General features: G+C 45.9%; 1 protein-coding gene across 1 annotated transcript; it reads left to right on the top strand.

The window, feature by feature from the left end:
• The first annotated feature begins 20209 nt into the window (after positions 1 to 20209).
• Positions 20210 to 24189, top strand: LOC145351964 (early growth response protein 1-B-like). Its single transcript, XM_080201803.1, has 2 exons — positions 20210 to 20617; positions 21836 to 24189. Exons 1-2 carry the CDS (start codon positions 20446 to 20448, stop codon positions 23362 to 23364), a joined length of 1701 nt encoding a protein of 566 aa, XP_080057929.1. The 5' UTR covers positions 20210 to 20445; the 3' UTR covers positions 23365 to 24189.
• The last annotated feature ends 3373 nt before the right edge of the window (positions 24190 to 27562 follow it).

Genomic DNA, 27562 nt, shown 5'->3' with positions numbered 1-27562 from the left:
AGATCAGCCATGATCTTATTGAATGGCAGGGCAGGCTCGAGGGGCCAGATGGCCTACTACTGCTCCTATTTCTTATGTTCTTATGAAACAAGAGGATATCCCAGGTTCAAGTATACTACCCACAAAGATCACTTGGTTAAAACTACAGGCTCGATTCTGAGTTCCTCTGGTCTGTTGTCACAAAGGTGAGTCTTGATGGCAGCTTCTTCCTTCTTTCCTTCTCTGGTCAGTCTTCTGGATGGTCAAGGGTCGCCTCCTTCATTGAGTCTTCGCTGCTGGTGTCTGAAAATGTGTCCCTTTATTCCCCAGCCTGCTTGCCTTTCCAGAAACTTCTGTAGCTTCCGGCCACTGAGGTCCCAGGCGGGGGTTCCAATACCCAGTGGGATTCTTGATGTCTGCCTGACAGAGCACCAGGGTCCGCCCCCAGATGTCCACCTCCATGCTGCTGCTTACATGTAACCTGTTATCAGATAAGCCAAATTGCAGGAAATCTCTGTGACAGAACGTCTGGCCTGATCTGGGCTTCTAAGAATAGACCGGTGCATTTCTATGGGGTGCAATGTTCTATCAGTATCAGGAAGGTGCAAGGACCTTTGCACCCTAAGTATCAGTAGGGTGCAAGGACCTTTGATGGGTGATTGATGAATCAGGCCCAGACAGGTTTGTGTATTGTACAATTGGCCTGCCCGAGCTTTGACTGTGTTTGATTTTAATATGCCCAATTCTTTAATATAGGATATCTAATTTTATCAGCCTTAAAACTAGGCCCTGTTTATATTACACTGGTTTTATCCCAGGAAATTACACTGACACTCTGATTTATTTGTGATATTTTCCTGGTGATTATCTGTGATCTGGGATGTCCAATTCTGGTTGTGCAGACAGTCTGTTCCTGTGTGTACATCAATTATAGACAGAACATACGGCTAGAAGCACAGAGGGAGACCCTGATTGGGAGAGCCTGGATCTGCAGAAGGAGCAGCAGCCTGTTTGGGAAACCCTGCTTTAGACAAAATGATGCAAAACAGCAACATCCAATTGCAATGGCTGTAAACAGATGGAGCCTGAGGCTGAACTGCACAACCACACTGAAAATGTGCCTAAAACTGCCAACACTGGCAAGAAGCCAACAATCAACACAGGAAAGAGAGAGAGAGTGAGTGGGGGAAGGGAAAGTGTAAATTCAGACTGCCTGTACTGGGGACAGTCTGTACATACTCGGTGCAGACAGTCTAGTCTGCCTGTACTGGAAGCAGACTTTGTGACCAATCTGACTGCATTGCGAACAGTCTTATACTGGGGCAGACTGTCTGTGCTGGAGGCAGTCTATCTCTACTGGGGACAGTCTTTACAGGATACAGATTGTCAATACTGGGGACTGCCTGTCTGTGTGAGGTGGAGTCTGGCCATACTGGAAAGTCTGTCGATACAGGGTCAGTTTGCTGTAGTGGGGACAGACTCTCCCTAATGTGTGACTCTGATGGTACTGAGGGTAGCCGATGTGGACAGTCTGTCTATTCTGGAGGCAGTCTTTCGCTATTGGGCACAGATTGTATTGAGGTTAGGCTTTCTGTACAGGTGACAAACTGACGATACCAAGGTCAGACTTTCTATATTCAGGGATAGTCTTTATGATTTGGGTCAGACGTTCTGTGCTGGGGACATTCTGGCTTTACTGAGAGCAGACTTTCCCTACTGTGTTTGTCTTTCTGTATTGGATCAGTTTGTTTGTACAGAGGTCAGTCTATCTGTGCTGGATCAGTCTTTCTGTACCAGGGACAGTCAGTCTCTACTGGGGGCCACCTGTCCATATTGGGAACTGTCTGTTGGTTGCTTCCCGGCCTTTTCACTAAAATCAAGCAACAGATCAAGCCCAAGAATGGTGTAATGTCTTTTCTTGTCAGCTTGGATCTTATTTGTCTCTCTTGTGGGAACCCTGAATTGAATTCAATTGGAATCTGCATTTGGATTTTGGAGCAAGCAAGGAATGGATTCTGAGCATTGGCTTTGTAACTTTAAAATGGATTATTTTAAAACAGTCTTTCTGTACTGAGTTCAGTCTTTCTGTACTGGGGGCAGTCTGTCTGTACTGAGTTCAGTCTTTCTGTACTGGGGGCAGTCTGTCTGTACTGAGTTCAGTCTTTCTGTACTGGGGGCAGTCTGTCTGTACTGAGTTCAGTCTTTTTGTACTGGGGGCAGTCTGTCTGTCTGTACTGTGGACATTGCTTCTCCACCTTTTGGCTAAGATTAAGTGATAGTGATGCATCAAGGCCAAAAGGTTGGATTTTGATGTGGGTTGTGGATTGAAGAAGACAGCAGGACAGAAGCATAGAAGAAGACAACACTTCAGCTCTGCTGCTATCGGTGTATCTCGTGCTGGTTTAAGACTCTGGCAGTACAGCACAATAAAAAGTCTGATAATACCAGGTTTAAGTCCAACCGATTTATTTGATAGTACACTCACGAGCTTTCGGGGTTTGTCCCTTCGTCAGGTGAATGAGAGTTCTGGCCTCAGACAGAGCATATAAAGCACAGACAGTTTACAGATTACTGATTAGAATGCGAATCTTTATACCTAACCTGCTGTTCAAGTCTTAAAGTGGCCGACAATGTGTGTGGAAGGAGCACTGATCACAGGTTAAAGAGATGTGTATTGTCTCCAGACAGCACAGTGAGTGAGGTTTTGCAACCCAGGCAAGTCACGGGGGTTACAGATAGTGCGACATGAACCCAAGATCCTTGTTGAGATCGTCCTCATGTGTGTGGAACTTGGCTATCAGTCTCTGCTCAGCGTCTCTGCGCTGTCGTGTGTCGTGAAGGCCGCCTTGTAGAACGCTTACCCGAAGGTCAGAGGCTGAATGCCCGTGACCACTGAAGTGTTCGCCAACAGGAAGGGAACAGTCTTGCCTGGTGATTGTCGAGCGATGTTCATTCATCTGTTGTAGTAGCGTCTGCATGGTCTCCCCAGTGTACCATGCTTCGGGACATCCTTTCCTGTAGCGTATCAGGTAGGCAACGTTGGCCGAGTTGCAAGAGTATTTACCGTGTACCTGGTGGATGGTATTCTCACGTGTGATGCTGTCAACCGTGTCGATGATCCAGCATGTCTTGCAGAGGTTGCGGTGGCAAGGTTGTGTGGTGTTGTGGTCACTGTTCTCCTGAAGGCTGGGTCGTTTGCTGCGAACAATGGTCTGTTTGAGGTTGCGTGGTTGTCTGAAAGCAAGAAGTGGGGGTGTGGGGATGGCCCTGGCGAGATGTTCGTCTTCTCCGGAGTCTTCAACATATCATTGATGAAGACGAACATCTCGCCAGGGCCATCGCCACACCCCCACTTCTTGCTTTCAGACAACCACGCAACCCCAAACAGACCATTGTTCACAGCAAACTACCCAGCCTTCAGGAGAACAGTGACCACAAAACCACACAACCTGCCACAGCAACCTCTGCAAGACATGCCGGATCATTGACACGGATGACATCATCACACGTGAGAATACCATCCACCAGGTACACAGTAAATACTCTTGCAACTCGGCCAACGTTGTCTACCTGTTACGTTGCAAGAAAGGATGTCCCGAAGCATGGTACATTGGGGAGACCATGCAGACGCTACCACAACGGATGAATGAACATCGACAATCACCAGGCAAGACTGTTCCCTTCCTGTTGGCGAACACTTCAGTGGTCACGGGCAGTCAGCCTCTGACCTTCGGGTAAGCACTCTCCAAGGTGGCCTTCACAACACACGGCAGCGCAGAGTCACTGAGCAGAGACTGATAGCCAAGTTCCGCACACATGAGGACGGTCTCAACAAGGATCTTGGGTTCATGTCGCACTATCTGTAACCCCCGTGACTTGCCTGGGTTTGCAAAATCTCACTTACTATACTGTCTGGAGACAATACACATCTCTTTAACCTGTGATCAGTGCTCCTTCCACTCACATTGTCGGCCACTTAAAGACTTGAACAGCAGGTTAGGTATAAAGATTCGCATTCTAATCAGTAATCTGTAAACTGTCTGTGCTTTATATGCTCTGTCTGAGGCCAGAACTCTCCATTCACCTGACGAAGGGACTAACCCCGAAAGCTAGTGAGTTTACTATCAAATGAATCAGTTGGACTTAAACCTGGTGTTGTCAGACTTTTTACTGTGTCCAACGCCGGCATATCCACATCATCAGTACAGCACAACTCAGCGTTTGAGCTCTGGCTGCAGCTGCACCAGGCCCAAGGGTGCAGTGAAGATATCAGAAGAAGTCTCGCCTGTGGATTGAACCTAGTTTGTGAAGTGGGTGCTGTTCGAATGCTGTGGATTTGAAGCAACAGACATCTTCTGCCTGCAAGACTTCCCCAGCTGTGGGTATTTTGACGTGACCTTCAAAAGTGTTGCCAGATGTATCAAGCTTCTGAAGGTCTTTCAAGGAAAACAGTGACCATGGGTCCCTCTCCAGCCTGACTGCGGAGTCTCTATTTACTCTACTGTCACAGTAGAACTGGGTTGTCATATTCCAAATGTACAACTCCCACATCCCATGGCGTACGTGCTCATCTTCTACACTAGGCATGTCGAGTTGAATGGGAACAGTACTGAAGTGAAGGGCAACTTTGGCATCTGGATGAGCAAACGCCAGGTCAAAGTGACTTTGAAAATGAATCCTAATGGAAGTCTCCTGCACCACTCCCCTCTATCTTTGCCATTGGAGGAAAACAAGGTTACTTCTTCAATGTGGGACAGCCACAAACGTGTTGCACCTGTAGAAAAACTGGTTATACTGCTGCAAACTGCAACACCACGTTCTGCAGACACTGCTGGCGGAAGGGAAATGCGACCAAGGACTGCAAGGAAAGCAAATGCCGCAACCTCTGTGGGGAGGTTGGCCTTCTTTACAAGACCTGCCCAAAATGGGGGTGGGGCACATCTTCATCAAACCATCAGTGACAGAGCAGAAAAGGTTACCACAAAGAAGGTTTACATGCCCTCCAACAAAGACACTGTATAAGGTACTGCCAAAGACAAACTTCTGAATCAAATGTGGAGGCCCCAGCACAGCTGGATGACATATCCCCACCCAATTAGAGAAGGTAGATTCTGTGCAACAGGAGGGAGCAGATCACAAAGGACCCTGGATAGACATGAGTGAGCTACAACAATATAAAAATGAAATCCCTTGAAGCTAGTGCTTCCAGTGGCAGTGCGTCATCAGCCAATGACAAGACGGCCACTGACCGGCTAAATACCAAGACACACAGGAATCACAGAACATCTGGGGAACATCAACCTCCAGTCAATGGGAGAAGCAACGCGACCCTGGAAAAAACGTATGCAAAGATACGCACCAGCTCCAGGCAACTAGGAGCAGCAACATCTCAGGCAGAGATCAGCTTGCAACCCTGATACCAACTGAATGTAACGGATACAAAACCCCCCACAATGTTGCCCAATTGATGTTATGGGCCTGACACAGAGCAGGACTGCTTCCACAGCCCTACAACCCTGAACTTTGTCAATACAACAGGTATGCAGCAACACTTGCAGCAATTTGGACCTGCTACAGAAAAGACTCTGGACATATGAGACTGGAAAATCCACTTCCTTTAAAATGGGATTGAAAATACCGTCAATCAACATACAGAGCATTAAAGATACTTTGCGATGTGTGGCCAACCTAATCTGTTAGTACTTGGAGTGGTCTGTCTGTCCTGTGGACCATCTTTATATGCTGGATGCAGCCAGCCTATGCTGGGGGTAGTCTGTCTATACTGCAGGTATTCTGTCTGTTCTGGGGCAATCTGTTTTTCCTATGGTCAGTTTTTTTTCTGCATTGGATTGGTTTTACTGGGGACAGTCTTTCTACAGTGAATCATCTAGTCTGTACTGGGAGCAGCCTGTCTGTATTTATTGGTCTCTTTTTCCTAGTGACAGTCTTTCTGTTCTGTCAATAGTTCTGTCTCTAATTGGTCAGTCTGACAGTAATAGGGGCAATCTGTTTATACTTGGAGAAGTTTGACTGGGTTAGTCTTTCTGTTCTGGGGGCTATCTGTCTGTTTTGTAGGCAATTCGTTTGGACTGGCCAGATTACTTGTAGTGGGGACAGAGTCATAGAGGCATGGAAACAGGCTCTTCAGCGTAACTTGTACATGCTGTCCTTTTTCTTAACCCTTAAGCTAGTCCCAATTGCCTGCTTTTGGTTCATATCCCTTTATACCCATCTTAGTCATGTAACTGTCTAAACGCTTTTTAAAAGACAAATTGTACCGTCTCAACCTCTGGCAGTTTGTTCCAGACTACCCACTGTGTGAAAAAATTGCCCCTCTGGTCCCTTTGTCTCCCCTTTCATCTTAAATCTATACCCTCTAGTTTTAGACCACCCTATTATTGGGAAAAGATATTGACTATCTAGCTGATCTACGTCCCTCATTATCTTATAGATCTCTATAAGATCACCCCTAAACCTCCTATACTCCAGAAAAAAAAGTCCCAGTCTATCCAGCCTCTCCTTATAACTCAAACTATCAAGCCCTGTAGCATCCTAATAAATCTTTTCTGCAGCCTTTCTAGCTTCATAATATCCTTTCTATAATAGGGTGACCAGAACTGTACACAGTATTCAAAGTGTGGCTTTACCAATGTCTTGTACAACAAAACGTCCCTATATTCAATGTTCTGACCAATGAAACCAAGCATGCTGAACCATTCTGTCCACCTGTGTCTTCACTTTCAAGGAGCAATAAACCTATACTCCTAGATCTCTTTGTTCTATAAAACTCTTTCCAATGCCCTACCATTAACTAAGTAAGTCTTGCCTTAGTTCAATCGACCAAAATGCATCACCTCGCATTTGTCTAAATTAAGTTCCATCTGCCATTCATCAGCCCACTGGCTCAATTGATCAAGATGTCTGCATGGGGGCAGTCTGACTGCACTGTGGGCAGTCTGACTGTATGGGGGGCAGTATGTCTGTTCTAGGTGCAATCTGTCACTTTGGATTGTCTGTCTGTATTAAGCGCTGTCTGCATGTTCTAGGTACAGACTATCTGGATGGAATTGGATTGCCTGTACTGCGGACAGTCTTTCTGTGATGGGGGCAAGCTGTGCATAATTGGGGTAACTTCCTTTGCTGGGGGCAGTCCGCCTGCAATGGAGATAGGCTGTGCATAATTGGGGTGACTTCCTTTACTGGGGACAGTCTGTCTGCACTGGAAGCAATCTTTCTGTACTGGAGAAAGACTGAGTTTACTGGGTTCAGGCTGTCTACACTGCAACAGACTGTCTGTACTAGGACAGTCTTTCTCTTCTGAGGGGATCTAACAGTACAAGGGAGTCTGACTGTACAATGGTGGTCAAGAAGGCATAGCGCATGCTTGCCTTCAATGGTCAGGACATCTGGTACAAAAGTTGACAGGTTATGTTACAGTTTTATAAAACTTTAGTTAGCTACATTTGGAATATTGCATGCAGTTCTGGTTGCTACACTACCAGAAGGACGTGGATGGTTTAGAGAGGGTGCAAAGAAGTTTACCAGGATGTTACCTGGTGTGGAGAGTTTGAGGTATGAGGAAAGGTTGGATAAACTCAAATTATTTTCACTGGAAAGATGGAAGCTGAGGGGCACTCTGATATAAGCCTGCAAAATTACGAAAGACAGCTAGGGTGGATAGTCAAAGACTTTTTCCCAGGGTAGAAGGGTCATCTACAAGACGATACATGTTTAAGGTGAGAGGTGTGTAGAGAAAGATTTTCACACAGAGAGTGGTGTGTGCCTGAAATGCACTGTCAGAGGAGATGGTTGAATCAGGCTCATTAGCAACTTTCAAGTTGTATCATGACAGACACATGAACAAAAGGTGAACAGAGGGATAGAAACCAAAGGGCCTGTTCCTGTGCTGTATTGTTCTTTGTGTGCTTTATTTAGGACATCCTGTCAGAACTGGGACAGACTGTCTTCACAGGAGACAGTCTGTCTCTTCTGTGGACAGTCTTCTGAGAGTAGTCTGTCTATTTGAGGCACTGATTGTTCATATTGGGAGCAGTTTGCCTGTATTGGTGACAGGCTGCTTGACAGGGGGCTGACTGTCTGAACTAGGGATGTCAGTCTGTACAGAGACCAGTTTATCTGTACTGGGTACTTATGGTCTGAACTGGGACAATCTATCTGTGCTAGGTGCAGGCTGTCTTTACTGAGGCAGTCTGTCTTTTTACCAGGGTTAGTCTGTCACTGTAAATGCTGTCTGAACTGAGGCAGTCTGACACATTTAGGGGTAGTCTATCTGTACTGGGAACAGTTTGTTTGTACTTGGGGCAGTCTATCCCTAATGGGGCAGACTGTTGTGGCACATTCTGTCTGTACTTGGGATATTCTGTCAATTCTGGGTGCAGACTGTCTGTAATGGACAAAGTCTATCTGTATTTGCTTTCTGTCTGTACTCGGGGCTGTGTGTTTGTACAGGGGACTTACTAAAGTCAGTCGACTGGAGTCACTTTGTCTGTACTGGGTCAGTCTGCCTATATTGGCAGCTGTCCAGCTGTACTCAGCCTGTCTGTTCTGTGAACAGTCTCTCTATACTGTGAGCAGTCTGTATTTGAAGCATCCTTTCAACTGTAGGATCAGCAGAAATCAGGCTGTCTCTGCTGGGAGAAAACTGCTTGTTCTGGGAGCTCCATCAGCTGTTATTGACTGGTTGTTGCAGACTGGCACTCAGGTCCAGCACATGATGAAGGAATGTACAAAAGCTATCAGGAAGGCTGAAAGGAGAAAAACACTGGCGAAGGCCTTCCTGTCATAGTACACTGAAAGGCTGTGTGCATCAGAGAATGTTTGGCATGAAATAAATATGTCACAGAATCATCACAGTGCAGGAGGATGCTAGTCAGCCCATCGTGTATGCACGAGCTCGCTGAACGAGCTTATGCCATGCATAAATAACCTATAATGTCTAGTGTATTGAAGCAGCTCATGATATAAACTGCTTCTTATTGCACTTAATTCAACGTCAGGTTTGATCTGACATTGGATTAAGTACACATTTTCTGAGTAAAGTGTGTTTTGTTTTTGGTTTTTGGAGCGGGAAGCCTGCCTGTACCGGGAAAACTCTGCTGTTGCCAATTCTGTTCACAGCTCCATGCCTGGAGATGTGCGTGGGCTGCTGAGGGATTGCAAGCTGCCGGGTGATTGGTGTTTGCAGAGATGAATTGAGAAAGGCGGGGGCTGAGCGGGGAAGTCTCAGTCAGTGATGGAGGAGTTGACAGCTGGGTTTGCTGGGACCGCCCGAGGCTTCCCTCACTCCCTCCCCCTTTCCTTGCCTCTCTCACATCATTCTCGCAATCTCTCTTTCTATGTCTCCATCGCTCTCATTTAATCCTTCTACAATTTTTTCTAACACGCTCTCCTCTTCTGTCTACCTTGCACCATTTTGTCTCTATTTGACCACCTATTCCACTCTTCTGTTTGACACACACACACACTCCCTACCCGCCTCTTTCTGTCTGTCTTTTCCTTCCCTCTTTCTCTCTTCCTCTTCCACACAGTTGTTAATATTAATCTCTTTCCATGCCTCCAGCTGGCGTATGTTTTACTGGGATTCTTTCGATTTTGGTACAATACACTCTGCTCGGTAACAGGCTGCAAACCCGCCCACCTTGTATTAAAATGGTTGCTGATGTTATCTGCATCCGCACACTAAAAATCCCGTCTCTGAAAAGCGACGGTTTGTGTCAGACTCCCGAAGCTCACGCTGCTGTGTCGGTTATTTGTGAATGCTTAATATTCAGGCAGTGTCTATATTCCCCAGAGCGCGGCGATGCGGGTAGTACAGCTGCTGGCTCTGGAATCCCCATCCCTGCCTGAGCTCTGAAACAGATCTGCACTCTCAAAGCAAAGATTCGCTTGAACTCAACCGAATCCAATTGCCAAATTTAAGAACTGGATGACGGGGCAGAAGGAAACTAGAAATAGGCTGCTGCACAGACCGGCAAGGAATAAATGGAGAAACACTAAAGGGGAGGGGGTGGAGACATATAGATGGACAGGTGGAGAGATAGAAGCAGAGGTGGAGACAAAAGCGGAAAAACAGAAAACGACAGCAAGAAAGGGGGCGAGAGACTGTAACAGAGGGCGACTCCACAAGAGCCACTTGTGCGGAACAGGAAATATTACAGAAACATTATTCCAAACAAGAGTGTGGTGCTGGCGCAAAATCACTTTACAAATAAAAATGTTAAATGATGCAAATTAAAACTAACATTAAAACTCAGCAAGTAACCTCGTTCTGCAACCTAAAACTGGACCGGGCAGAACGAGTATGACCCCCACCCCGCTTCCAAACAACAGGAATTTATGTGACATTTCTGCCGGGGACTCTGAGTCACAGCAGGAGTGTTGCTGGTGATGATGGAGTTTTGCCGTTGATTCTTGGATTCTTTGTGACAGTTGTAGTTTTGCTGTTGGCTGTTGCTGTTTTGCTGGTGATTCTTGGAATTTTTGTGACATGTGTTGGAGTTTTGCTGATGATTGTTGGAGTTCTTTTGATGTTTGTTGGAGTTTGGTGGTGTTTTGCTGATAGCTGGTGCTTTTGTTTATGTTTGTTGCTGTTTTGTTGTGGTTGTTGGAGTGTTGCTGGTGATTGTGGAGTGTTGCTGGTGATTGTGGAGTGTTGCTGGTGATTATGGAGTGTTGTTGGTAATTATGGCGTGTTGATGGTGGTTGTTGGAGTGTTGCTGGTGATTGTTGGAGTGTTGCTGGTGATTGTGGAGTGTTGCTGGTGGTTATTGGAGTATTGCTGGTGATTATGGAGTGTTGCTGGTGGTTGTTGGAGTGTTGCTGGTGGTTGTTGGAGTGTTGCTGGTGATTATGGAGTGTTGCTGGTGGTTGTTGGAGTGTTGCTGGTGATTATGGAGTGTTGCTGGTGGTTGTTGGAGTGTTGCTGGTGGTTGTTGGAGTGTTGCTGGTGATTGTTGGAGTGTTGCTGGTGATTGTTGGTGTGTTGCTGGTGATTGTTGGAGTGTTGCTGGTGATTGTTGGAGTGTTGCTGGTGATTATGGCGTGATGCTGGTGATTATGGAGTGTTGCTGGTGATTATGGCGTGTTGATGGTGGTTGTTGGAATGTTGCTGATGATTGTGGAGTGTTGCTGGTGATTATGGAGTGTTGCTGGTGATTGTTGGAGTGTTGCTGGTGATTGTTGGTGTGTTGCTGGTGATTGTTGGTGTGTTGCTGGTGATTGTTGGTGTGTTGCTGGTGATTGTTGGAGTGTTGCTGGTGATTGTTGGTGTGTTGCTGGTGATTGTTGGTGTGTTGGTGGTGATTGTTGGAGTGTTGCTGGTGATTGTTGGTGTGTTGCTGGTGATTGTTGGAGTGTTGCTGGTGATTGTTGGAGTGTTGCTGGTGATTGTTGGTGTGTTGCTGGTGATTGTTGGAGTGTTGCTGGTGATTATGGTGTATTGCTGGTGATTATGGAGTGTTGCTGGTGATTATGGCGTGTTGCTGGTGGTTGTTGGAATGTTGCTGATGATTGTGGAGTGTTGCTGGTGATTATGGAGTGTTGCTGGTGATTGTTGGAGTGTTGCTGGTGATTGTTGGAGTGTTGCTGGTGATTGTTGGAGTGTTGCTGGTGATTATGGCGTGATGCTGGTGATTATGGAGTGTTGCTGGTGATTATGGCGTGTTGCTGGTAGTTGTTTGAATGTTGCTGATGATTGTGGAGTGTTGCTGGTGATTATGGAGTGTTGGTGGTGATTGTTAGAGTGTTGCTGGTGATTGTTGGAGTGTTGCTGGTGATTGTTGGAGTGTTGCTGGTGATTGTTGGAGTGTTGCTGGTGATTGTTGGTGTGTTGCTGGTGATTATGGCGTGTTGCTGGTGGTTGTTGGAATGTTGCTGATGATTGTGGAGTGTTGCTGGTGATTGTGGAGTGTTGCTGGTGATTGTTGGAGTGTTGCTGGTGGTTGTTGGAGTGTTGCTGATGATTGTGGAGTGTTGCTGGTGATTGTTGGAGTGTTGCTGGTGGTTGTTGGAGTGTTGCTGATGATTGTGGAGTGTTGCTGGTGATTGTTGGAGTGTGGCTGGTGGTTGTTGGAGTGTTGCTGGTGGTTGTTGGAGTGTTGCTGGTGATTGTTGGAGTGTTGCTGGTGATTGTTGGAGTGTTGCTGGTGATTGTTGGTGTGTTGCTGGTGATTATGGAGTGTTGCTGGTGATTATGGCGTATTGCTGGTGGTTGTTGGAATGTTGCTGATGATTGTGGAGTGTTGCTGGTGATTGTTGGAGTGTTGCTGGTGATTATGGCGTGATGCTGGTGATTATGGAGTGTTGCTGGTGATTATGGCGTGTTGCGGGTGGTTGTTGGAATGTTGCTGATGATTGTGGAGTGTTGCTGGTGATTGTTGGAGTGTTGCTGGTGATTGTTGGTGTGTTGCTGGTGATTATGGAGTGTTGCTGGTGATTATGGCGTGTTGCTGGTGATTGTTGGAGTGTTGCTGGTGATTGTTGGAGTGTTGCTGGTGATTGTTGGAGTGTTGCTGGTGATTGTTGGAGTGTTGCTGGTGATTATGGCGTGATGCTGGTGATTATGGAGTGTTGCTGGTGATTATGGCGTGTTGCTGGTAGTTGTTGGAATGTTGCTGATGATTTTGGAGTGTTGCTGGTGATTATGGAGTGTTGGTGCTGATTGTTGGAGTGTTGCTGGTGATTGTTGGAGTGTTGCTGGTGATTGTTGGAGTGTTGCTGGTGATTATGGAGTGTTGCTGGTGATTGTTGGAGTGTTGCTGGTGATTGTTAGAGTGTTGCTGGTGATTGTTGGAGTGTTGCTGGTGATTATGGAGTGTTGCTGGTGATTGTTGGAGTGTTGCTGGTGATTGTTGGAGTGTTGCTGGTGATTGTTGGAGTGTTGCTGGTGATTGTTGGAATGTTGCTGATGATTGTGGAGTGTTGCTGGTGATTATGGAGTGTTGGTGCTGATTGTTGGAGTGTTGCTGGTGATTGTTGGAGTGTTGCTGGTGATTGTTGGAGTGTTGCTGGTGATTGTTGGAGTGTTGCTGGTGATTGTTGGAGTGTTGCTGGTGATTGTTGGAGTGTTGCTGGTGATTGTTGGTGTGTTGCTGGTGATTATGGAGTGTTGCTGGTGATTATGGCGTGTTGCTGGTGGTTGTTGGAATGTTGCTGATGATTGTGGAGTGTTGCTGGTGATTATGGAGTGTTGCTGGTGATTGTTGGAGTGTTGCTGGTGATTGTGGAGTGTTGCTGGTGATTATGGAGTGTTGCTGGTGATTATGGAGTGTTGCTGGTGATTGTTGGAGTGTTGCTGGTGATTGTTGGAGTGTTGCTGGTGATTGTTGGAGTGTTGCTGGTGATTGTTGGTGTGTTGCTGGTGATTATGGAGTGTTGCTGGTGATTATGGCGTGTTGCCGGTGGTTGTTGGAATGTTGCTGATGATTGTGGAGTGTTGCTGGTGATTGTTGGAGTGTTGCTGGTGATTGTTGGAGTGTTGCTGGTGATTGTTGGAGTGTTGCTGGTGATTGTTGGAGTGTTGCTGGTGATTATGGCGTGATGCTGGTGATTATGGAGTGTTGCTGGTGATTATGGCGTGATGCTGGTGATTATGGAGTGTTGCTGGTGATTATGGCGTGTTGATGGTGGTTGTTGGAATGTTGCTGATGATTCTGGAGTGTTGCTGGTGATTATGGAGTGTTGCTGGTGATTGTTGGAGTGTTGCTGGTGATTGTTGGAGTGTTGCTGGTGATTGTTGGAGTGTTGCTGGTGATTGTTGGTGTGTTGCTGGTGATTGTTGGTGTGTTGCTGGTGATTGTTGGAGTGTTGCTGGTGATTGTTGGAGTGTTGCTGGTGATTATTGGAGTGTTGCTGGTGATTGTTGGAGTGTTGCTGGTGATTGTTGGAGTGTTGCTGGTGATTGTTGGAGTGTTGCTGGTGATTGTTGGAGTGTTGCTGGTGATTGTTGGAGTGTTGCTGGTGATTGTTGGAGTGTTGCTGGTGATTGTTGGAGTGTTGCTGGTGATTATGGTGTATTGCTGGTGATTATGGAGTGTTGCTGGTGATTATGGCGTGTTGCTGGTGGTTGTTGGAATGTTGCTGATGATTGTGGAGTGTTGCTGATGATTGTGGAGTGTTGCTGGTGATTGTTGCAGTGTTGCTGGTGATTGTTGGAGTGTTGCTGGTGATTGTTGGAGTGTTGCTGGTGATTGTTGGAGTGTTGCTGGTGATTGTTGGAGTGTTGCTGGTGATTATGGCGTGTTGCTGGTGGTTGTTGGAATGTTGCTGATGATTGTGAGTGTTGCTGGTGATTATGGAGTGTTGCTGGTGATTGTTGGAGTGTTGCTGGTGATTGTTGGAGTGTTGCTGGTGATTGTTGGAGTGTTGCTGGTGATTGTTGGAGTGTTGCTGGTGATTGTTGGAGTGTTGCTGGTGATTGTTGGTGTGTTGCTGGTGATTATGGAGTGTTGCTGGTGATTGTTGCAGTGTTGCTGGTGATTGTTGGTGTGTTGCTGGTGATTGTTGGCGTGTTGCTGGTGATTATGGCGTATTGCTGGTGATTATGGAGTGTTGCTGGTGGTTGTTGGAATGTTGCTGATGATTGTGGAGTGTTGCTGGTGATTATGGAGTGTTGCTGGTGATTGTTGCAGTGTTGCTGGTGATTGTTGGTGTGTTGCTGGTGGTTGTTGGCGTGTTGCTGGTGATTATGGCGTATTGCTGGTGATTATGGAGTGTTGCTGGTGATTGTTGGAGTGTTGCTGGTGATTGTTGGAGTGTTGCTGGTGATTGTTGGAGTGTTGCTGGTGATTATGGAGTGTTGCTGGTGATTATGGTGTGTTGCTGGTCGTTGTTGGAATGTTGCTGATGATTGTGGAGTGTTGCTGGTGATTATGGAGTGTTGCTGGTGATTGTTGCAGTGTTGCTGGCGATTGTTGGAGTGATGCTGGTGATTATGGAGTGTTGCTGGTGGTTGTTAGTGTGTTGCTGGTGATTATGGAGTGTTGCTGGTGGTTGTTGGAGTGTTGCTGGTGATTGTTGGAGTGTTGCTGGTGATTGTTGGAGTGTTGCTGGTGATTGTTGGAGTGTTGCTGGTGATTATGGAGTGTTGCTGGTGATTATGGTGTGTTGCTGGTCGTTGTTGGAATGTTGCTGATGATTGTGGAGTGTTGCTGGTGATTATGGAGTGTTGCTGGTGATTATGGTGTGTTGCTGGTCGTTGTTGGAATGTTGCTGATGATTGTGGAGTGTTGCTGGTGATTATGGAGTGTTGCTGGTGATTGTTGCAGTGTTGCTGGCGATTGTTGGAGTGATGCTGGTGATTATGGAGTGTTGCTGGTGGTTGTTAGTGTGTTGCTGGTGATTATGGAGTGTTGCTGGTGGTTGTTGGAGTGTTGCTGGTGGTTGTTGGAGTGTTGCTGGAGATTATGGAGTGTTGCTGGAGATTATGGAGTGTTGCTGGTGGTTGTTGGAGTGTTGCCGGTGGTTGTTGGAGTGTTGCCAGTGATTGTGGCGTGTTGCCGGTGGTTGTTGGAGTGTTGCCGGTGATTATGGAGTGTTGCCAGTGGTTGTTGGAGTGTTGCTGGTGATTATGGAGTGTTGCTGGTGGTTGTTGGAGTGTTGCTGGTGGTTGTTGGAGTGTTGCTGGTGGTTGTTGGAGTGTTGCTGGTGATTATGGAGTGTTGCTGGTGGTTGTTGGAATGTTGCTGGTGATTATGGAGTGTTGCTGGTGGTTGTTGGAATGTTGCTGGTGATTATGGAGTGTTGCTGGTGATTATGGAGTGTTGCCGGTGGTTGTTGGAGTGTTGCTGGTGATTATGGAGTGTTGCTGGTGATTATGGAGTTTTGCCGGTGATTATGGAGTGTTGCCGGTGATTATGGAGTGTTGCCGGTGATTATGGAGTGTTGCCGGTGGTTGTTGGAGTGTTGCTGGTGATTATGGAGTGTTGCTGGTGATTATGGAGTGTTGCTGGTGGTTGTTGGAATGTTGCTGGTGATTTTAGAACATAGAACATTACAGCGCAGTACATCTTCGGCCTGTAACCTAAACTATTACCCTCTAACCTAAACTATTCCAATATTATCCATATGTCTATCCAATGTTCATTTGAATGCCCTTAAAGTTGGCGAGTCCACTACTGTTGCAGGCGGGGCATTCCACACCTTTACTACCCTCTGGGTAAAGAACCTACCTCTGATATCCGTCCTATATTTATCATCCCTCAATTTAAAGCTATGTCCCCTCGTGTTAGCCATCGCCATCCGAGGAAAAATGCTTTCACTGTCCACCCTATCTAATCCTCTGATCATCTTGTATGCCTCAATTAAGTCACCTCTTAACCTTCTTTTCTCTAACGAAAACAACTCAGCCTTTCCTCATAAGACCTTCCCACCATACCAGACAACATCCTGGTAAACCGCCTCTGCAGTCTTTCCAGTGCTTCCACATCTTTCTTATAATGTGGCGACCAGAACTGTACGCAATACTCTAAGTGCGGCCTCACCACAGTTTTGTACAGCTGCAACATGATCTCAAGGCTCCGAAATTCAATCCCTCTACCAATAAAAGTTAACACACCATACGCCTTCTTAACAACCCTGTCAACCCGGGTGCCAACTTTCAGGGATCTATGCACATGGACACCGAGATCTCTCTGCTCAGCCACACTACCAAGAGTCTTTCCATTGGCCCAATACGCTGTAATCCTGTTACTCCTTCCAAAGTGAATCACCTCACACTTTTCCGTATTAAACTCCATTTGCCACCTCTCGGCCCAGCTCTGCAGCTTATCTATGTCCCTCTGCAAACTGTAACACCCATCCTCACTGTCTACAACTCCTCCAACTTTACTGTCGTCCGCAAATTTACTAACTCATCCTTCTACACCCTCATCTAGGTCATTTATAAAAATGACAAACAGCAGAGGCCCCAAAATAGATCCCTGCAGTACACCACTAGTAACTGAACTCCAGGTTGAATATTTCCCATCAACCACCACCCTCTGTCTTCCATCAGCTCGCCAATTCCTGATCCAAACCGCTAAATCACCCTCAATCCCATGCACCCATATCTTCTGCAGAAGCTTACCATGGGGAACCTTATCAAACGCTTTGCTGAAATCCATATACACCACATCAACTGTTTTACCCTTATCCACCATTATGGTCACCTTCTCAAAGAACTCAGTAAGGTTTCTGAGGCACAACCTACCCTTCACAAAACCATGTTGACCATCCCTAATCAAATTATTTCTCTCTAGATGATTATAAATCCTGTCTCTTATAATCCTTTCCAAAACTTTGCGCACAATAGAAGTAAAGCTCACCGGACTATAATTTCCAGGATGGTCTCTATTCTCCTTCTTGAACAAGGGGACAACATTTGCTATCCTCCAGTCTTCTGGCACTATACCTTAGCCAATGGTGACATAAAGATCAAAGCTAAAGGCTCTGCAATCTCCTCCCTAGCCTCCCAGAGAATCCTAGGATAAATCCCATCCAGCCCAGGGAACATATCTATTTTCATACTTTCAAGAATTGCTAATACCTCCTCCCTATGTACCTCAATCCCATCTAGTCTAAAAACCTGTATCTCAGTATTCTCCTCGACTACATTGACTTTTTCCTGCATGAGTACTAATGAAAAATATTCATTTAGTGCCTCTCCTATCTCTTCAGGCTCCACGCACAACTTCCCACTACTGTCCCTGACTGGCCCTAATCTTGCCCTAATCATTCTTTTATTCCTGACATACCAATAGAAAGCTTTAGGATTCTCCTTGATCCTACCTGCCAAAGTCTTCTCATGTCCTCTTCTGGCTCTTCTTAATTCTCTCTTTAGTTCCTTCCTGGCTAATTTGTAACTCTCCAGTGCCCTAACTGAGCCTTCACGTCTCATCTTTACATAAGCCTCCTTCTTCCTCTTCACCAGAGATTCAACTTCCTTAGTAAACCATGGTTCCCTCACTCAACCACTTCCTCCCTTCCTGACAGGTACATATTTATCAAGGACTCGCAGTAGCTGCTCCTTGAACATTTCAATTGTTCCCATCCCCTGCAGTTTCCTTCTCCAACCTATGAACCCTAAATCTTGCCTGATTGCCTCCTTTCCCCCAGCTAAGGTAAACGTAACCGAAATGTGGTCACTATCACCAAAGTGCTCACCTACCTCCAAGTCTAACACCTGGTCTGATTCATTACCCAGTACCAAATCCAATGTGGCCTCGCCTCTTGTTGGCCTACCTACATACAGTGTCAGGAAACCTTCCTGCACACATTGGACAAAAACTGACCCCTCTAACATACTCGAACTATAGCTTTTCCAATCAATATTTGTAAAGTTAAAGTCCCCCATAACAACTACCCTGTTACTTTCACTCCTTTCCAGGATCATCTTTGCAATCCTTTCCTCTACATCTCTGGAACTTTTTTGGAGGCCTATAAAAAACTCCCAGCTGGACCGCTCCTTTCCTGTTTCTAACTCAGCCCATACTACCTCAGTAGACGAGTCTTCATCAAACGTCCTTTCTGCCACCATAATACTGTCCTTGACTAACAATGTTACGCCTCCTCCTCATTTACCACCTTCCTTGCTCTGACTGAAACATCTAAATCCTGGAATCTGGAGTGTTGCTGGTGATTATGGAGGTGTGATGGTTATTATTAGAGATTTATTATTGATTGTTGGCATTTTGCTGCTGAATGTTGGAGTATGCTGGTGATAGTTGGTGTTGGTTTAATGTTTGTTGGAGTTTTGCTGGTGTTTTGCTGAAAGTTCATGTTTTCTATGTTTGGTGTTTTGCTGCTGATTGTTGGAGTTTTGCTGTTGATTGGAGTTTTGCTGGTGATGATTGTTGGAGTTTTGGTGGTGTTTTGATGATTACTTTGTGCTTTTGTTTATGTTTGTTGCTGTTTTGCTTGAGACTGTTGTTGTTTTGCCAGTAATTGCTGGAGTTTTGCTTTTGATTGTTGGAGTTTTGCTGGCGATTGTTGGAGTTTTGCTGTTGATTATGGAGTGTTGCTGTTGATTATGGAGTGTTGCTGTTGATTATGGAGTGTTGCTGTTGATTGTTGGAGTTTTCCTGGTGATTGTTGGTGCTTTGCCAGCGATTGCTGGAGTTTTGCTGGTAATTGTTGGCATTTTGCTGGTGATTGTTGGTGTTTTGCTAGTGGCTGTTGGAGTTCTGCTCGTGATTATTGGAGCTTTGTGATGTTTGTTGAGTTTTGTGGGTGATTATTAGAGGTTTGCTGGTGATTATTAGAGGGTTGCTGCTAATTATGGCAGTTCTGTTGGTGATTGTTGGAGTTTTGATGGTGATTGTTGGAGTTTTGCTGGTGGTTGTTGGTGTTCTGCTGGTGATTGTTGGAGATTTGCTGGTGTTTTTTGGAGTTTTGTTCGTGTTTGTTGGAGTTTTGATGGTGATTGTTGGAGATTTGCTGGTGTTTTTTGGAGTTTTGATGGTGATTGTTGGAGTTTTGCTGATGATTGTTGGAGTTTTGATGGCGATTGTTGGAGTTTTGTTGGCGATTGTTGGAGTTTTGTTGGCGATTGTTGGAGTTTTGTTGGCGATTGTTGCCGTTTTGCTGGTGATTATGGAGCTTGGCGATTCTTGGAGTTCAGCTAGTCAATGTTGTAGTTGTTGCAGTGACCCGTTCTGCCCAATGTTACTCCGAGTTTCTGCCTTTAATCAGAATACCGCTAATGTGTGTGTGAAACACGGTGATGTACTTTGAAGAGTGTATCTGCGGCTGTGGCGTGCAGCCAGCAGCCTGATCTTCATTGAGAGACTGTGTGCTGGCCTCGGCGCTGCTGCTCCAGCACTTTCTCCTCTCTCACTGCCATCGAACGGAAGATCCATATTTGGTCTATCTGAGGTAGCCGCCGGATGTCTAAATATGGGTTGAGAGAATGAGTGACCAAATATGGAGTGGCGAAGCCCTGGGTCTTCCGGGGAAGCTTCCCCTTGGTCAAGTCAGAGGTGGGGTGAGCACTTTGGGGAGACGGGCAGGGTGTGGCTAATTCCTGATTTCCAGCACTGCTTTCTGCGCTCCCTGGGGGACAGTGGGGCATCCTCTGCTCCTAATCCACAGGGAGCTCCCCAGGTTCGGCTGATAGCCCAAGGACGTCACGGAGTGCCGAAGCCGGAGCTGCCCAAACATGGGCTTCCTGAGCTCCAAATATGGGCATGTACGTCAGAGGCTGGGCTGAGCGGAACCCGCTAAATAGACAGCGCTCCCAATGCTGGCGAGGAAAGGATTCATTCAGCGGGGGAGGAGAGAGACACAGAGAGAGAGAGAGAGAGGGGCAGAGCAGAGAGGAGAGCAGCCCGGCTCAACTCAATCAACTAAACACAGCATCTTCCCCACAATCCAGCCCCGGGCTCTCTGTCCCCGGGCTCTCTCCTGTCCCCGGGCTCTCTCTGTGCCCTGTGTCCAGATTCCAGCTCAACTGGACGGTGAGATAGCTTCGCAATGGTGACCAAGGCGGAGATCATGTCCCCTCTGCTGTCGGAACCTCTATACCATTCGGTTGACAGCTATCAGAAGCTGGAAGATGTGATGATGACAGGAACTCTGGTGACAGCCTCCACCGACCAACCCTTTTACGGGGAAGCCCTGGAGCAGTTCGAGCATCTGTCAGCAGGTGAGTCCCACACTGCGAAATCCCACCCGGCATCCCAGAGACCGAGAAATCCCACTCGGAATCCCGGAGACCGAGCAATCCCACCCGGAATCCCGGGGACCGAGCAATCCCACCCGGAATCCCAGAGACCGAGCAATCCCACCCGGAATCCCAGAGACCGAGCAATCCCACCCGGAATCCCAGAGACCGAGCAATCCCACCCGGAATCCCAGAGACCGAGCAATCCCACCCGGAATCCCAGAGACCGAGCAATCCCACCCGGAATCCCAGAGACCGAGCAATCCCACCCGGAATCCCAGAGACCGAGCAATCCCACCCGGAATCCCAGAGACCGAGCAATCCCACCCGGAATCCCAGAGACCGAGAAATCCCACCCGGAATCCCAGAGACCGAGCAATCCCACCCGGAATCCCAGAGACCGAGAAATCCCACCCGGAATCCCGGACCCAGCTCAGCTCGCATTGCGGAACCGTGACGCCAGTGTGTGTGTGTGTGTGTGTGTGTTCAAGGTGATAATGATGCTATACCGTGTGCGGGAGACGGGAAACGAGAAAGGAGCTTTCCCTCGATTAAAACCACTGAACACATGGGGAATCTTCCAATCTGCATTATTTATCACGGTACCACGCCAGGAGTCAGCCAGCTGGAGGACAGGGAATAAATACCTCGAGGGTAGCACCTTGCACAAAAAAAAATTCTCCCTCCCTCCTCCAGAACACCACCCCCATCCCACACATACACGCACTCTCACACACAGACACACACAGACAGGCATTTACACACAGACACACATACACACACCACACATACAGACACACACACAGGCACTCAAAAGAGACATACACATACATAGAGACACATACAATCAGGCAGTCACACACACACACCACAGGGAGAGACACACAGGCACTCATACACACAGACACACGCCACACAGAGACACATACAAACGGACGGGCATACACACATCGATCCAACTATAGATAGATAGATAGACACACACGGAAGAGACACACAGGTAATAAACATTGGGGAACAGTGAAATAAAGTCACCGATAAAGAGGGCACACACACAGATTCAACATACAAATGCTGAGGAATCACCAGCAGACACATATAGAAAGATCTGTACATTAATATTTATATGAAGCACAGTTTCAGGCAGATTGAAATGATATTCTGATAAATCTTTGAAATGATTTTCCTTTATCGTTTCAGATACGTTTACAGATATTTCATCTGGCATTGACAAATCCCTCCTCGAGTCTTATTCGACCCAAAACTGCCGCCTGCCATCCATTTCCTACACAGGCCGTTTCTCACTGGAACCTGCTTCGGGCAACAGCAGCCTGTGGCCGGAGCCACTCTTCAGCCTCGTCAGTGGCATTGTCAGTATGAGCGCCTCTTCCTCCAGTCAGCCCATCAGTTGCTCTGGCCAACCAAATGAGTCCACTGCAATCTACTCGTCCCCTTCAACTTTAACTAACTCCAACTCGGACATGTTCACAGGCCAGTCTGAGGGTTTCCCGAATGCCAGTAACACTATCCAGTACCCTCCTTATTCCAACACAAAGAACTGCAACACAAGCTACCAGCTGCCAATGATCCCGGACTATCTGTTCAGCCAGCAGGAGGACATCACCATGAACACGTCTGACCAAAAACCTTTTCAAACATTGGAGCCCAGAGCTCAACCTTCCCTCATCCCCCTGTCTACCATCAAAGCCATAGCCAACCAGAGCAGTTGTCCTCAGTCCAAGAACACTAACAATTACCACTCTCAACTGATAAAACCGTCCAGACTGAGGAAATATCCCAATAGGCCTAGCAAAACCCCTCCTCATGAGCGACCATATGCCTGCCCCATGGAGACTTGTGACCGCCGTTTCTCCAGGTCTGATGAACTCACTCGCCACATCCGGATACACACTGGTCAGAAACCTTTCCAGTGCCGGATCTGCATGAGAAACTTCAGCAGAAGTGACCACCTCACAACTCACATCCGCACACACACTGGCGAGAAGCCTTTCGCTTGCGAAATCTGTGGTCGGAAGTTTGCAAGAAGTGATGAGAGGAAAAGACACACAAAGATTCACCTGAGGCAGAAGGAGAAGAAAGCAGATAAGGCCCTGTGTATCTCCAGCTGTACAACTCCGCCTTCAATCTCCTTCCCAGCCCCAGTGACCAACACATATCCCTCTGCAGTAGTGAGCACTTCATTCGAATCAGCAGTAACCAGTACTTTTCCCTCTGCAGTAGTCAGTACTTCATTTGAATCGCCAGACACCAACACATATCCCTCTGCAGTAGTGAGCACTTCATTTGAGTCGCCAGACACCAACACATATCCCTCTGCAGTAGTGAGCACTTCATTTGAATCTCCAGAAACCAGCACATATCCCTCTGCAGTAGTGAGCACTTCATTTGAATCTCCAGAAACCAGCACATATCCCTCTGCAGTAGTGAGCACTTCATTTGAATCTCCAATTACCAACACATATCCCTCTGCAGTAGTGAGCACTTCATTTGAATCTCCAGTCACCAACACATATCCCTCTGCAGTAGTGAGCGCTTCATTTGAATCTCCAGTCACCAACACATATCCCTCTGCAGTAGTGAGCACTTCATTTGAATCTCCAGTCACCAACACATATCCCTCTGCAGTAGTGAATAACACCTACCCTTCGGTAATCTCACCACCTTCTGAAATGCCATCCACTCTAACACCAAGGACAATTGAGATCTGAAGTTATTCACGTCTTCAACAATGGACATGTTTTACATAAATAAACTTCATCTTGCTATTGTGTACTTGTGCCAAGCATTCCCCCATTCACAGTTCTGCAGGTACTATTCATGTGAAGAATGTCTAATGGGGTTGGGGGGGAGCATTTGCATATTCCATCTTGTACATTTGGAGTTGACAGGGCATTTGGTAAATGTTCTATTGTGCAATGCTATTTTCAGTTCCTTTCAACAAAAGAAAATGCACTTGGAACGTAGTGAGGTGGCAGCATGTGCAGGATATATTCTTTATTCTGTGGAGATCACCTTGGCACTCCCAAGTGACAGAACTTTGCTTTTTTTCAGTTGGGTTTAAAAAGTTATCAGAAGTCTGTGTGCCTTTTTTGTGTGGCTTGCTGACATGTGTGTCTGTTGGTGGATGCACTGCATCAAAGCCTTAGAGGTGAAAGGGGAGAGATGATCACTAAAGGCACTTTGCAGATGGAGGGAATATTAGAAAGAAGGGGGAAAAGGGAAGAAATGCCAAAACATTTCTTTCGAATGTAAGCAAAAAAATATCTAAAAAGTATATTTTTGTAATCTAAGTGTAAATAGTTTCAGAGGCCGGATGTTACTGTTACCTACCAAGTAGGTCTGTATTTTTTGTATGTTCTCAACATGCATTTCACCAGGTGGATACATTTCAACGTAGTGTTTGTAAACGGAGCTCCTGACTGTTCTCGCTTCTTACACATTGGAATGCGCTTTACTGCCAATTGGATATTTGGTGTAAAATATATCCTTGAGGGAAAAAAGCAAAATAAATCTTCAAAAGATTTATCTCTTAATTTGTCTGTCTCTTGGCTCCTGGTTAAAAGGCACAGAATTTCCAAAAGTGAATTACATCTTGATGCAAACACACCCCAGAGGAAAACATGCACTCCACAAACAGAGATATTCACTGCCAAACCAAACACATCCACTTACAATGCATGTATACCTACTCACAAGTTCACTACCTAATTAGAAATATTGAATCTAACTGAAATCAACGTGATTAGTACTGCTGTCTCACAGTGCCTGGGATCTGGGTCACTGTCTGGGTGGAGTTTGCGTGTTTTCCCCATCTCTGCATGGATTTCCTCTGGCTGCTCTGGTTTCCTCCCACACTTCAAAGATGTGCAGATTAGGTGGATTGGCCATGCTAAATTGCCTCTTAATGTCCAAAGATGCGTAGGTTAGGGGAATTGGTCATTGGGTGGGCGTGGTAGGGGGACAGCCCGGGTGAGATGCTCTTTCAGAGAGTCAGTGAAAATTTAATAGAACGAATAGCCTCCTTCTGCACTGTAGCGATTCTATGGTTCTGTTGACATGGTAAAATATAGATGAGTAATAAGTCAACTTTAAAGAGGATGTAGAACCACTACAGTCAATATATAACTCCAATATAGGACAAAAATAGAACAAAAAGCCAAAGCACCCTGGATGATGGAAGAAATAGTAAGATGAAGTAGAAAAGTGTGAGGATAAAAGATGTCAGGTGAACCAGAGCCCTGAAAAACTTGGGATGTGCATGTGGTGCAACATAGCAATGATAAACATGCACTCCCCAAAGAAAAAACATTAACAACCCTAAAACGATTCACCCCTCAGACAGAAACATCCACTCCCCGGACGGAGACACCCGCTCCCCGGACGGAGACACCCGCTCCCCGGGCAGAAAGATTCACTACACAGACAGAAACATTCACTTCCAAGACAGAAATATTCGCACCCCTGTGAAATATTCATTCCCTAGACACAAAACATTCACTCCCCAAATATTTACTTTTGTGGCAGGTGTATTCATTTGCAGTGCAATTGTTTTCTGTTTCCATACAATCATGACTTCAGGTAAGGGCTTTGATGATGCTTCTGTTGGTATTTGTGAGGTTTGCATATTGTGAGTAAGTTTGCTGTAATTAGGGTCTTTCATTTTTGTTTGGCTTGTTCGGATAAAATTGGGAGTTTATTTTTTTCAGTGAGTGTACTAAGTGTCCATATTTTAGCATGCACATCAGTCTTTTTACATGACTTCAATAAATTTCATGGTGACGTTTGTACGCACAAAAATATAAAATCTTTATGTTTCCACAGGGTAGCCACTACAACAATGCAGCACTCACTCAGTACTGACCCCTCAACAATGCAGCATTCCCTCAGTACTGACCCTCTGACAATGCAGCACTCAGGTACTGACACTTTGACAATGCAGCACTCCCTCAGTATTGACCGTATGACAATGCAGCACTCACTCAGTACTGGCCCTCTGACAATGCAGCACTCCCTCAGTGTTATGAAGTGGAGGTGGATCCCCCATCTGAGAACTAACACCTAGCCACTCAGAGGACTCTCATAATCTGTACAAGTGAGTATGAAGTAGTACAATCTGTGCTTCAGCAACTTTTAGTGGTTAAATCAAAATAAGTACCTTACACTCTCTCTCGAGTCAACAAGTAACAATTTATTTCTCTAACTAGCAGTGAACAAGTTAACTAAACTATTAACAAACCGAATAAAACATGATTCTAATGGAATGCTATTTAGATACAATTCCTACTTATTAACAAAAAGATAGAATTATAGTCACTCTCTGAGTTACAACCAAGTTTGTCATCCCCTGGAATACTCTGGGCTTTCTCTGTTGATTCACTCTGTCTTCTTTGGTATCTTCACTTTCAAGATGGAGATTTCTCTAAGACATGGATGAGACTGTTACTCTAATAGGTGGCAGTTGCCTTCTCTGCTTTTTTCCCACTGCCTCCTTCCTTTTATACCTGTAGTGACATATAAATATCTCCTACAATATGATTGATGGTTTTAGCAAACTGGGATCAAATTTAAATCTAATAGGTTGCTGGTATCCAAATGCCTGATTTAAGCTGATTGGTTGAATTAAAAATAAATCAAAAACCTGTTTGTTGTCTTGGCAACACTGCTGTCTGGCTCTTCAATACAAATGTTTCAGTCTGGGACTCCATACGCACCTGCATTTTTTTAAACTCTCTAAGCACAGAATAATACACCACCTTTATAACAGAACGATGCAATGCTTTCTGCTCTTAGCATTTTACAATTTTACAAACACCAACCTACACCAACCAATTCTATGCAACTTTGCAACACTCAGTACTGACCTTCTGACAATACAGCAATCTTTCAGGGCTCTTGATCACTTCTTTGATATTTTGCTGGTGTTTTTTCACAGCAATGTCTTGGATATTTGCCTTTAATCCATGAACATTCCAGGGCAACAATACAGAAGTGAAGTTCTGAAGCGAAAACAAGAATGAGAATTTGAAGAGTAATGTGTTTCCAGGCTGGGACCCAATATTAATCAGCAAGAACAGAGTGTGACAAGTAATCAGAACTTGTTGCATGGAATACGGCTTTCACAGCCATATTTCCTTCCTTGGTGACTGTTTCCATCTATGACTCTCACTACATGGGTTCCAACTGAAGTTCCATCCTTCATCTTTCGAATTCACCCAGGTTTACAGGTATCTCCAGGATATACAATGCTTCTCGGACTAATGTTCTCACCACATCCTGAGATCCATGCTCCGTGCCATGCACCATATACATTCGATATCTCTCTCCGACAGCACTGACAAACTCTATCTCAAAGCTGTCTTTGTCCCCAGTTTCACTTTATTCTTCGTCTCATCCAACGCATTAACAAGAAATTTTCTCTCTTCCTTTTAGGCGTTAAGGAACACAAGCTCCGACACCTATCTGAGATCCTCTATTCACTTCCATCCTTTGGATCCCGTTCCTCCTAACTCCTTGCTGCATATGCACTATACCCTCTGATCTTCCCTTTTCTGAGGCTGTGCGTGCAAAGGACTCGGCTTTGTACCCTTATGTCCTCACCTCAACAAATTTCAGGCTCGACACCATGCTGAACTCTTCTTCAGCTGTCTTTGTTTCCACGCTCACTCCTTTGGCAGGAGCCCCACCACCCCCATTTAGCAGATCTTTCCCCCTTTCATAGCTCCTTCATTGGTACATCAACAACTATTTTGGTGCTGCATCATATGAACCTGGAAAAAATTGTCAATTTCACTTACAATTTTCATCCCTTTATCACTTTCACATGGTCCATATCTGACATTTCTCTTCAATTCCTTGAGCTCTCTGTCTCTATTTCTGATGATAAATTGTCCACCAGTATTCATTACA

The sequence above is a fragment of the Carcharhinus amblyrhynchos genome, chromosome 13 (assembly GCF_965287045.1).
Source record: "Carcharhinus amblyrhynchos chromosome 13, sCarAmb.v2.hapA, whole genome shotgun sequence".
Taxonomy (NCBI): Eukaryota; Metazoa; Chordata; class Chondrichthyes; order Carcharhiniformes; family Carcharhinidae; genus Carcharhinus; species Carcharhinus amblyrhynchos.
Note: the sequence above shows the minus strand (reverse complement) of the source record. Positions and strands in the feature narration are given on the sequence as shown.